General features: G+C 41.5%; 1 protein-coding gene across 2 annotated transcripts; it reads left to right on the forward strand.

Annotated features, from left to right (window-relative positions):
• The first annotated feature begins 141 nt into the window (after positions 1-141).
• Positions 142-9,660, forward strand: b4galt3 (UDP-Gal:betaGlcNAc beta 1,4- galactosyltransferase, polypeptide 3). 2 transcript variants are annotated; one of them, XM_056385552.1, is made up of 8 exons: positions 142-771; positions 1,332-1,426; positions 1,516-2,081; positions 2,231-2,466; positions 3,629-3,819; positions 3,918-4,040; positions 4,951-5,055; positions 6,206-9,660. In XM_056385552.1, the coding sequence occupies exons 3-8, from the start codon at positions 1,799-1,801 to the stop codon at positions 6,561-6,563; spliced, it is 1,296 nt and encodes a 431-aa protein (XP_056241527.1). In that variant the 5' UTR covers positions 142-771; positions 1,332-1,426; positions 1,516-1,798; the 3' UTR covers positions 6,564-9,660. The 2 variants fall into 2 exon arrangements, with proteins under 2 accessions (XP_056241527.1, XP_056241528.1); XM_056385553.1 differs by having other exon boundaries at positions 1,335-1,426.
• Positions 9,661-12,994: the final 3,334 nt, after the last annotated feature.

The raw sequence follows: 12,994 nt of genomic DNA on the forward strand, positions 1-12,994 counted from the left end.
AACACACACACCCACCCACCCCCACACACACACAGAAAAAAAGATCAAGCAACGTGATAGAGAAATCTGCAGAAAATTCACCTTGATGAATCTTCACAGAAAAAAAAAAAAAAAACTTTTCAAAATGAAAAACTCCCACTGCATCCTAGAGACATTGTAGCAGCATTTTCACAATGACAAAATGATATAAACTTAAATAACATGCAGGCTAAAATAATGTGGAGTGATATTGTAACAAGTATGAAGTCCCACACTAGCTTCCTCAACTTAATTTGCATTCAGATAAACAATGTTAAGCACTGATTTAACGAGGTCAAATACATAAATGCATCAATCATCCGTGGCAACATCATCACGTCCTTTTAATTTTCAAATATAGCGCCCTGTGCGTCACCGCGGTGCGCCCCAGCCCATCTGACTGGATGATACATCCGCGTTTGGATGAGGCAGAGCGCACTTGCCTGTGTTGACACTGGACAGATATGCGGCTATGCTCTTGCGTGTGAAAGCGTCTGCAGCTGCAGCGCTCTCTAAGCAGCTACGGGGAGATTTCGACTCGGATGAGCGATTAGGAGGAGGAGGAGGAGGAGGAGGAGGAGGAGGCGGAGGAGGTGGAGCGACCAGCATCAGAAAAGAAAAAGCAAAAGAAAAAAAAACAAAAAAAAAAACGATAGGCTATCTTTTGGTCCATCGCGTCCACTCGGTGGCAGCGGCCCGTCGATTGTCAGAAGAAGCCGGGGGCTGGATTTGAAATGTCGCAGGGACATGCTGGTGAGTCGGCTGGTGCAGCAGAGCTTGTATTGAATTAAAACGACAAAATTGCCAGATTGCCTTTGTGCAATCTTGTAGCCAGCGACATTTTTTTTCTGACATATTTCGCTTTATTCATGTAAATACTGCACATGACGGTAGATGCTGATAGGCTGATCACCTGGATGGAAAGCTATCTGTAGCCTACTGAGAACCATGGCGCTGTTTCTCCTCCTTTACTAATAGCTCTGGATTCTGGTTTCCTGTCTCAGGAAATTCAGACGCACTTTCATTGATGCCTCCAGTGTCAGGAGACATGCTATAGCATGAAATTGTTTGGACAAACAGGGAGCTGTAATGTTGGATTAATTTGAGCTGCAGGCATCAGGCGTCTCTTCCTTATACGCCCCATGGAATGTCACTGCTGGAAATAAGCCATTCTAAATAAAGAAGCAGACATGACATTTGTTTGTAGCTGCTTGTCATTCCCCAGCTTAATTTAGCTTACAGTGGACTACACAGCAGTACTGAGGCAAACCTGCTGCTGCATTGTTACTCACTTAGGTCTTATTTTCTTTCAGAAGCTTGATGATGAAAGGGGGAAGAGGAGGAGAAAGGTGGAGTGAACCGTTTATGGCCTGGGACAGGTTTTAATTCGACCCAATTGCAAAATCAGGTATGGTACATCCAGAATGATATGATGCACTAACAATAACAAAAAGCAGTAATTGTAATTAACAATCATTTTTTCTTCTTTCCTCTCAGCTACGTCTATGGTCAGGAGGTGATGGCGGTGCCGACTGAGCTTCACCACTACTATTACCCATTCCTACAGATGGATCCTCACCACTTGCACATCTGAGCCTGTCCACAGCACTGCCTCTTCCCCCACCCCCCTTCTCCTTCTGCCTCCCCTTGCTCATATCCTACCTTTTCCTCCACCCTCCTCATCCAGCTACCACTTTGTTCTCCCTTCCCATTTCTCCTCCTATCCCTGCATCCAATTTCCTCACCTGGAATTTCTCTGTATCTCTGCAATTATTTTATTATGGCGTGCTTTGGGCGCTCTCTGGACTCCCCGTGCACACTAGCCTTGCTGGTGGGCTTCCAGTTTGCCTTTGTCCTCTATTTCTCCCTCGGGGGTTTTAAAGGCCTGGTGTCTGTCCTGGTGCACACCACAGAGCCGGAGTTTGATTACTCTCGACCTCATGACGTCTACACCAACCTCAGTCATCTGGGAGTACCGCCTCCCCCGCCTCGCAACTCTGGCACTGGATCCCCTGCCACAGGACCACCACTGAGAGACTGCCAGATCCCCTCCCCACTGCTGGGTAAGGGAGGGAGGGGTTAAATGTGTGCTGTTATGACATGCATATCCAGTAAAAGGCACAGTGAATGTTGTTAGTGTGTGGTATTCTGCTAAGATATTGGTCAGACAAAAGCCAGACAGTATCACTGAAACTTACCCCCCCCCCTCCAGTCGGACCTGTGTCTGTCCATCTGTCCTCTCCTCTGTCTCTGGAGGACATCAGACAGAGGAATCCATTGGTGTTGCCAGGCGGACGCTATCGGCCTCCAGACTGTGAACCCCGCCACCACACAGCGATAGTGGTACCATACCGGAACCGGCAGACCCACCTCCGTGCCCTGCTCTACCACCTCCACCCCTTCCTGCAGAGACAGCAGATCCACTACAGCATATATATAGTGCAGCAGGTCAGGTTATGCATGAGTGTTTGTGTGTGCACAGGCTGGTTTAAAATCATATCAATAGCTTGCACTGTCTCCGTAATACTAGTGTAATACTGGTATACAACTGGTGTGGTACACATGTAGATATTACTGGAACTAAGAGCAACATTATGTACTCGTACAATAATAATAATGATAATAATAAACTTTATTTGTATAGCACCTTTCATACAAGAATTGCAGCACAAAGTGCTTTACATTTATCTTTTAAGAAATGACATGCACTAAGTGCGTCATATGAAAATACATTAAATGAACATAAAAACATGTTAAAAGCAATAATGTAAAATGAGATGGAATAATAATGAAATAAATAAATAATTAAAATGAGAGCTGGCTGAAGGCTAATGTGAAGAGATAAGTCTTAAGCTTTCTATTAAAAAATACTTAGTGAGCTGCTTCTCGGATATCTATTGGTTGTGTTCCATAGCTTTGGGCCGTAACTGACAAAGGCTGCATCCCCAATTTACAGTTGTTACTGGGAACGTTCAATAAACCAGCTGTAGATTATCTCAGTGTTCCTGGAGATAACAGTAACAAGGGAGTTAGTTATGTAGCCAGCTGGTCCTTGCCCATTAAGGCATTTGTATATAAGGGGGAGGACCTTAAAATGAATTATAAATGTAACAGGACGCCAGTGAAAAGCAACTGAAACTGGGCCAAATGTGCTCTCTCCTGTTGGTTGTGGTTTACAGCAGAGTAAACTGCAGAGTTTTGAGTTAGCTGAAGTCTGTCAGTGGTTGTTTTCGGAGCACATAAAGGAGCTGTCTCTAAGTTTTGCTATTGCTACATATCTAACATTACCATTAACAGCTGTTAACTTAGCAGTCTAGAACAAACGTTGCAAGTTCAGCATCAAACTTCATTCCTTTACTTGCCAAGAGCTGTCTCCAGCGGTGGAAAGTAACCCTCTTATTTTGCTTCTATTTACATCACTTCCTGTCTCCCTTTGAAATTAGCATGCTAAGCAGCTAGCTCCAGCCTGGTCACTTTCTGGTTTTTGTGTCCAGTCTGCCCTGAAGAAGTAGTGCTTCTCAGAGGCCTTTAACACATGCTTTGCTTGTTTTGAAATCAATACATTCATGTGTAACTAAGTGTTCTCTCCTGCTTCTGTTTCTGGCTTCAGTGGGGGAATGGTACTTTTAACCGAGCCAAGCTGCTTAACGTTGGGGTGCGGGAGGCCCTCAGAGATGAAGACTGGAGCTGCATCTTCCTGCATGATGTTGACTTGCTGCCTGAGAACGACCACAACACCTACACCTGCCACAAGCAGTTCCCCACACACCTGTCTGTGGCCATGGACAAGTTCAGATACAGGTAAAAGCAGTGCGTGTGTGCATGGATTGATTACGTTTAAATGCATTGTACTGAGACATTAAATTCAAGATTGTGCATTGGTGATATGACTCTCCCAGGCTGCCGTACCCGCAGTATTTTGGTGGGGTGTCTGCAGTAACCCCAGACCAGTACATGAAGATGAATGGCTTTCCCAACCAGTACTGGGGCTGGGGTGGAGAGGATGACGACATTGCTGCCAGGTGAGGACGGTGAATGTGAGCTCCACACCCTGCAACGACGTGCACGGCCATCTAAGCCTCTCTATTTCCCATACTCTTTCACTGTCTTTTGCTTTACTCACCTATCCATCATCCTTTTTGTTCACAGTTTTACTGTCACGTGTTTTTCTTTTCTTTGGCTTTTATTTTATGTGTCCTAACATGATCTTTCATCGTCATGTCCCGTCCCACTGCTGTGGCTTTGCTGTGTTTCTCTTGGAGTGGGCTCAGTGAGTATGTTCGAATGGACTAGCTCGCAGATTTGGGCTGGGCTGCGTGCTTAACAGTTTTCAGGCAGTTTTCAAGCTCATCTCATTTCTATGATACTTCGGTCCCCTCTCTCCACTCTCTGGCTCCTCTAGCATTTGCCAATCTATTATAAGCGGCGCTGAATGCAACAGAAAAATGATAATCCAAAAGCTTGCACAAACAGTAACATGAAGCAAAACTACAATACTTCTCCCCTACTTTTAAGAATATTTATGCATGATGGTTGCAAATGAAAAACTATCATATGAAGGGCATTTACAGTAGTTACGTGTTTTGATTGACTTAGATGACTGGGGTGGGACACAAGCACCAGAGATGGAAAAAGGGAACAACAGTTTTTTCCATACATCATATATGGGAGGTGTTATTCTCATACATCACCAACAATTCTAGGTTTGTTTTCTTTATTTTTCTGTTTTTTTTTTAATGTAACCTTTAGAGGCTAGACGTACCTAGATTGAGCAGTGTTATTGCTTTGAGTAATAGAAAATAGCATGAATGTTTGAGCACCAGGTTTGTTGATGTAATATTATCCTCACTCTGAAATTGAGTTTTCCAGTTTTATCCTACTGATTGAGAATCTGCTGTTCCTGTTGACTCCTGTTGTGTGCTGCTTGTCCAGAGTTCGTCTATCTGGCATGAAGATTGTGCGCCCTCCAGTGGCCATTGGTCATTACAAGATGATCAAGCATAAAGGAGACAGAGGCAATGAGCAAAACCCACGCAGGTACAGACGGAGACATTTTTTTCCCTTGATCTGAGTTTCTGGTGTATTTGCCTCTTTTAAGTTGGATGTTTCTGAACTATGACATAACATACTGCATTTAACTTATAAATAGAAATTAGAAATAATCACTCACTTTGTGCCACTACATACTTGTCCGGGCTCCACTCTCATTGCTGGAGCCAGGCATTAGGATTATGTTGCCTTTCACTTTTTGTCCAAACCTGTCCTACCTCCAGCTCCTGACATGTTGAGCCTTTACAGTAATTGTTGTTTCATTCTTGTTGACATGCTGTTTAGTATGGGGTTGGCATTTTCTTCTGCCTGCTCTGTGGTGCCAACTATTTCTGCTGCCTCGGGCAGCTTACTCATTTGTTTTTTGGTTTAAAAATCTGTTATTTTTTCTCGTCCATAATACTTTGGAAAGATTTTCTTGATTACAAAAACAAGCTTCTGCAAATCAGCTGTAGCGCTGTCAGGAGCACTTTATTACCTTTTTCAGGGTCTTTTTCATGTGGTACTGTGAAAGGAATAATTCAACATTTTGGGAAATACACATTGGTTTTCTTGTAGTCCGTAAAATTTGAAGCTTAGCATAAGGACTGAAAAACGAAGAAACAGCTCTTTACAAAGCCAACTAAACCCACCTACCAGAAACATTATAGCTCACTAATTAACATGTTTTTATCTCTGTAGTATAATCCATACAAAACATGTGTAAATATGCCAAGTCTTTTTACAAGGGTGTGTGTGGTATGTGCTGAAACTATTTCTCTCCAGGCGCAATCACTTCCAGCAAGTCACTGCACCTGGCCAAGAAATACTTGGATAGGTGGATGTTTTTCCCCATTTGGACAGAGCCATGCTAGCTGTTTCCCCCTGCCTCCAGTCTTTATGCTAAGCTAAGATAACTGTCTCCTGGCTGTAGCTTCAAATTTTATGGACAAACATGAGAGTGGTATCAATCTTCTCACCTAACGCTTGGGAGGAAAGTATATTAACAGATTTTCCAGTATGTCAAACTATTCCTATAACTATAACTATAAGTTTGACCCTGAAATACGCACACACACACACACACACACACACACACACACACACACACACACACACACACACACACTCACCAGTGATGTTACGTTTGTCTTTCTAGGTTTGACCTTCTGAAAAGGACCAGACTTAACTGGCGCTCTGATGGCCTCAACTCTCTGACCTATGAGCTCCTTTCCAAACAGCTGGAGCCTCTCTACACCAACCTCACGGTCAACATTGGAGAAGACCCCCGTCTGCCTCCGGGAAAAGCACCCATCCCTCTGAAAACAACAACCCCGGTCCACCAACGTAACACCAGCAAGACGGAAGGCACAGGCAAACAGGAAAAGAGACAACAGAGCAAAGGGTCTGTGGGGGCACATATGACTGGGGCCAAGCAGGTCGGTGGAAAGACAGAACCTGCACGGTCAAAAACATCAAATCAAACAACACAGGAGAAGACCGGTGTGATGAAATAGGATAAGCTATATAAGGTGTACAATAAAAGGCCTGCATCACATCTGTAGCATTAAGTGGCTTCCTCCTTCATGTTGATCTGAAAGACCAAATGGAGAAAACAGTTTAAATCTGTTGTGTTGTGGGACTTCAAGTACACCAGCGTTTTGTGCTCAGTGCCGGTTAGGGATAGTTATGCAATGGATCAAATGAAGAAGCCACTTTTTGTCTGCAGGGGTGCATTCAGGAACACGACTGAGTCACCTCTTGGTTTATCGTCCACTGAATGTGACTCTGGCTCTCGCGACTGACGCCAGCCCGTGGTCACACTCGCGTAATTAGGAGAGGAAATATGAACGACTCGGTCATATCCACATAGAGGTCCAAAACAAACTAAACGAAAATGAGACAGCAAATATATAAATCTCTGCTCTTTTTCCAGACTTCGCAAGTTGTACGCAACCCATCTGCTGCCAGCAGACCTGCAGCTTCATCAAGTCTGCTCCCCCCCAAAAAAAAGAAAAAAGAAAAAACTGCTGCTGTCAGTCCACCCCACTCCACAGTGGGTTTGTGTTTCTGTGCCTTCTATCTTTTATGCTCATTTTATAGACTGGTAAAGTTCTGGTATAGTTGCTTTTAGACGCTGACCTGGGGTTAATATTTACCTCTACTTGCCTCGTGGCAAAAGTTAGACAGCGGGCAGGATAAAGCTGATTCTCGATCAGAACAAACGATTTGTTCCAGGACTGCCGTTTTATATTTGTGTGCACTGATCAAGCGCTGACCAACTCCATAGTTATCAGACAATTCTAGAGTTTATATTTATATAGAGACTTCTTTATTTGTTTACTGGTTTGTTTTACTTGTCCTTCCTTACAGTCTGGTGCCTCTCTCTCTCTCTTACATTTAGTTTCTAGACAATCAAACAATAGCTCTGTATCCAGCCACATAACAAAGTGAGGAAATATTATCATGACTATCTTTGCGCCTGTCAGATAAACATAGACTTGGCATGATAGTTGTTGTCCTAGCTTGACTATACTCTCGATACATGGATAGACCTGTGCTTCTGATATAATCTGTGGTTTTTTGAAAAAAATCATTTTTCTTTTACATAAGTCAGGTATGGGGATAAAAGCGAACTTGGAAGACAATATTGAAGGCACGTGACTACACATTTGCCAGTTTTTTGATTGTGTTTTAATTACAAAAGGTTCATAGTTACGATGAAGCAGTGTGTATAGAGCTAGGTGAGCTTCTTACTAGTGACATCCTCACAAAGGGTCTTTCAGTATATTGTGAAAGACCTCAGTGCACCTGAAAGCTATAAAAGGAGTGTCATGCCTCTCCTTGTCTTTCTTCATTTGGTACAGCAAAGTTTTTGTGTCTTGCAGGACAGGAGACAAGGAAGAAGAAAGAAAACCTTTTTATTATGAGGAGGATACCAAATCAGAACATGCATATTATAGGTCAATTATCACCTTCGTTGTTCATCTCTCTGGTATTCCGTTTTGTTTTTTTCACATCAGCTATTTGGAATGTATTGTTTTGAGTGTCCATCCTAGTTTACCTGTTGTGAAGGGTGAGTTTATCAGGTGAGGTGCTTAGTTTGTGGACGAGGACTTGAATATGATCACTGATAGGCCGTAGGATTTCTTGCTGCTATCTGACTAGGGGAGTGGTGAACTGTACAACTAAACAGCTTGAAAAAATGACATATTGTAACACAGAATTGCTGGTGTGGAATTGTTTTATCATATTAACAGGTAATGTATTACTTGCTAATTTGAATGTATTTTATTTATTTATTTATTTATTTATTGCATCACTGATAGACACTGATAGATGATTTTGCAGTGTGGATGTGTTTTAGGGCTTGAAACCCCCTTCCCCGCTATAGAGCAGATTATTACCTGTTTGTATCATATCGCCACGTTTCATATGTTAACATAGTGCCTCATGAAATAAGTCCATATGACTGACGGATTGAAGGCATACTGCTGGGTCATATGTTAGCGCCCTCAAGTGGCACAGCCTATCATAGCGCCAGCTAGGAGGAACCAAGGACTGAATGAAACTGCAGTGTTGTGACATGAATGTTAATCATTAACGTTTGGCCATTCACAGGTTTCAGCCAATCAAATCTTTGCACTGCTCTGTGTGGAGGGTTTCTCGTTTGCGTGGCATCACATGATTGATCCTGCCAGCTTAAAGGTGTAGAACAACTAACTGAACTTTACTGGTTAATAGAACCAAAAACTACACGGTGTGCATTTTATGAATGGATATAGAATTTATAGAAGGAGTCTATGTTTATTTATGGAGAAATATTACCTGTTTTAAACAAAGAGTGCTATACAAACATTGTCTTGACAGAGTACATAGAAAGATGATAAAACCTAATTTCTTAGCTTTATACATCATAATTATTTAGTTGCATAGCAATAGAAAATATAGCCTCCATTTATCATATTGCCCAGGACAATGCCTATATGACATGAAGCAATGACACACTGAAAGCTTTTAAGGATGTTATATAATCTCAGCAGATTAATCAGCAAACTATGTGCTTACCTGGAGATTGTTACTATATTTAATAAATAGGCTAGTTTTTATAAAGGATATGTTGCTTAAGTGTTGGAAATATATACTGTGTAGTTAAATGAAGTCAGTAATCAGGATTGGGACTTCATGGTAACATTTTTTTATTTCAAAAGTTTTATCATGAGTTTGTTCTGTCATTAAACACACGTTTGAGAAGTGTAAATGCAATGTAAGAGAACCACCTGACTAGAGAGTTGGGAAGTGTACGCATTCCCGGCAGATACGATGCGATTAACACATTATATCACTTATATGGAAGTACCATAATATTTGCATCACCCGTTGATGCCTGTCATCATCTTAGGTTGCCTTATTTACTGACCTTATCTTGAAGATGAAAGATTGTGTCCATATGAGTGTGTGTGTGTGTGTGTGTGTGTGTGTGTGTGTGTGTGTAGCGTGTTCATGTGTTGGAGTGTGCAGAGATCATGGTCAGCAAAAAAGGCAACAGAAGCAGTGAACTACGGTGTTGTGACAGACAGCAAATATGTATACCAATAAAAACTCATAATCAAACGTGTCTCTTTCCACATTTTCTGTCATTAACAAAAAGATAAAACATAAAGGTTGAGCCACACGCGCTTAAATACCCTCTTCACTATCTATACATTTAATTTAATCCTTAGAGTGAAGCGCTTACCCACCCACAACATTGGAGGCCTCTTAATGAATACAAGCTGCAGGATTCTGATTAATGCTGCTACAGCTTAAACATCACAGACATCAGATGCTCATGCTTGCTGCTAGATTAGCAGTCCTATATTATCATAAACACATGCTGTGGAGCAATCTCAAACTGCTCTGGGCCGTTACATCACTGCGTGTATTGCAGGCCTCAGTGTTCTATGTGGGCATAAAGAGCAGGATTAAAAAGTTGGATATGAGATCAGACCTATAAATAGACAGTAACCCTCAGCTGTGTATGTTCGATCTGTTTCATAATCAAAAATGCTGTATGACTCATCGAGAGAGGCCAAAACACAAACTCATGAAATGGGGGGGACAAAAGGAGCACCTTAACAACCGATCCCAATGCAACGCCAACTCAGACTACAGCCTCAAAGAGCTGAGTTAACACCTGATATACTCTTATTAGAAGCTTCAGTAATGCAGTATACTGTTCATACTGGCAGGGCTGTTGTAAAAGGTTATTTGTCCCCTCCTGCATGATACATTTACCATTTATTCTCTGCTTAAAACTAGACTGAATAAAGACTCATTTATGACAGCAATATCTATCTAAAGCTGGCTAGCATTAGCAAACATAAGCCATCATAGCTTACTGGTCATTCCAGACCAGGAAAGTCTGTAGCAGCAAAACTCCTCCATTAAATTGGACAAGGTTGTGCTTTTTTATTTGTGAACTCAGCGTTTCATTAGAACGAGGTAGGTTTGTGTTATTTCTTACTTCAAAAGTTACACAGACTCATTTTATTGAATAGTACTGAGCCTGTTTTAATTATCGATCTGTACCACATGTTTAAAAAAAAAAAAGGTGAATAAGACCATGGTTATGGTGAGATAAACTATCTATCCTAACCACCCACACCGGTGAGTCGGGTATCCAGTCTGTAATGTTGGACCTAATATTATGAGACATCACAGCGTGCTATCTTCTTTTAAAGTCGTCACACCTGGACGTCTTCCTGCGGGATGTTCTGTGATGCTGTCACTCTCTGACGGCAGCGGTGACAGTCTCGTTTGCTCTTTCCCTCCAGTAGACTGACACACTGGCCTGCTGAAGTAACCGTGGCAGGCAGTCACAGAGGGCTGAGACAGCTTTTAGTCACCTCCTGTTACTGTATGACCTCGGAGACACAGGTGACCTCTCATACCCTCAGCAATACTTTAGTAGCCCTCTTAGCACATCCACGGGTCACACAAACACATGCAGCACAGGATGATATGAATATATATAGATATAGTCCTGCAAACCATTGCGCATGGACGCATGTATAAGTGAGCCACATTAAAAAAAAAAAGCAGACACACAGATAGTGATAGACATGATAGAAAGAAAATCTTACTATTGCTTTGTGTGCTCATTTTGTTAATTTGTTATTTCCTAACCGTAGCTAGTGTGTCAGCTCGTTTTATTATTATTTTTCAGGTTGTTTGTGTAATATTTCACAAACACATTACACAATCATCCATTTATATTCACCTGTCCCAGAGGAAAATAATTATTGCAAACTGAATTACAGGGCGACACATATGCCCCAAACATTAATATTTAACTAAATATTATCTATGATATTACTTCAAATAATCCTTCAAACAATCAGGTAATGGCTGAGTATATGTGTGTGTGTCATAGTCACCTGTATGTTATGACTTTAACATGTTGGTATTTGTATAAGAGGTAGTAAATATCAGTAGCAAAACAGATACTCACACACGCATTAAGATGTTCTGTCACACTTGCAACTACAGTGTCCTTTATTCAACACTGACACATTGAGTGTTCAGTGGAAAGGTAGCCTATGACATAATAGCTCCATACCACGATGACAGAGAAACTATGGTACCACTTTACAATAAGATAACGGATTTGTGAATGGTTTATAACTAGTTTATTAATTAGCTTGTTAACACTTCAACACTTGAACACAAAATCATTTATAAGCTGTTTATACAGTGACCTGTTGCTTGCCAAATAGTGAGCCCACATTTCTCTGTACTGTATCATATCTCATTAATTACTGAGCTTTCTTTGTTTTCTCCGTCACCGTCCAGCATTTGTAGCTACGTGTCTGCTTCATCACATATTTGTTAAGTTACTTGTGGTTAACCACCGTCAGCATCTCGATGATCAAAAAACATTTGTAACTGGCAAAAGGGAGCCTGATTGTAAAGTGTAAAACACATCACCACTTATTAATGAGTTACTATTATTTATAACTGGTAACTCATTATTAAATTGTGATGGGCTTTACACTTTATTTTAAGGCCCCTTTTACCTCCTTTTTCTTTTTTTTCGTTATAAATGGTTGTAAGTCATTAGTAAAATTAATGAGTAGTAAGCATTAAATGAATCTTGCCAAATGGTGCGCCTGCATCAATGTATGAAAACTGTTAGTCTATCGCCTAACTTGTTTATTTATGATTTACAAAGTGTTAATAACCGAATTAATAACCTAATTATAAACCATCTATAAATCCTGGTACCGAAACGATGTTAGCGCCGAACTGTTTCAGAGGAGGGAATTTATTGTCTGATATAAGGAACAGAATCGAACATTTTTGCAGTCACTCTTTGTGTGAGTCATTGCCACGCATCGATGTGAAAATCAACCACGATAGTAGGTCACAACATTTAGGTTATATAACCACTCCTAATGTTGTGCTCTGATAAATCATCACATCATCAGATATGGAAGTAAAAAAAAAAAAAAAAAAAGATAAGAGAGGCTGTATGAAGATCCTGGGGGCATCTCACGCATGGGGGCTAAATAATGAGGAGGAAACTGGATCAGCCGTCAGGGTCGTCAGGGTCGGACCCTCGTTCCCGTCTCATCCCACGGCTGCTCAGCTGCTCCTGTCATCCATATTTGCAGCCTCAGTGGACAATTTCCTCAGCTGCGGGGCCTCTCAGTGCTCACAACAACACATAGATCAAGTGAATTAATTCTGCTATTGTGGCAGCGCACTGGAGATCTAGGTCATGCAGTCATGGGTCCGTTTTTTTTTTGTTTGTTTTGTGGCCACCTAAAGTCATGTCAACATCCTCCTATCCTCCTCCTCTGACCTTGACATTCCCAGGTGATTTTCCACAGAGGTGTGTGCATGTGTCTGCGAGTCTGCTCCTGTGACACTGTTGTTTTGTTTTTTTTTGTTTTGTGCGCAGGCG

Source organism: Seriola aureovittata, chromosome 9 (assembly GCF_021018895.1).
Source record: "Seriola aureovittata isolate HTS-2021-v1 ecotype China chromosome 9, ASM2101889v1, whole genome shotgun sequence".
NCBI lineage: Eukaryota > Metazoa > Chordata > Actinopteri > Carangiformes > Carangidae > Seriola > Seriola aureovittata.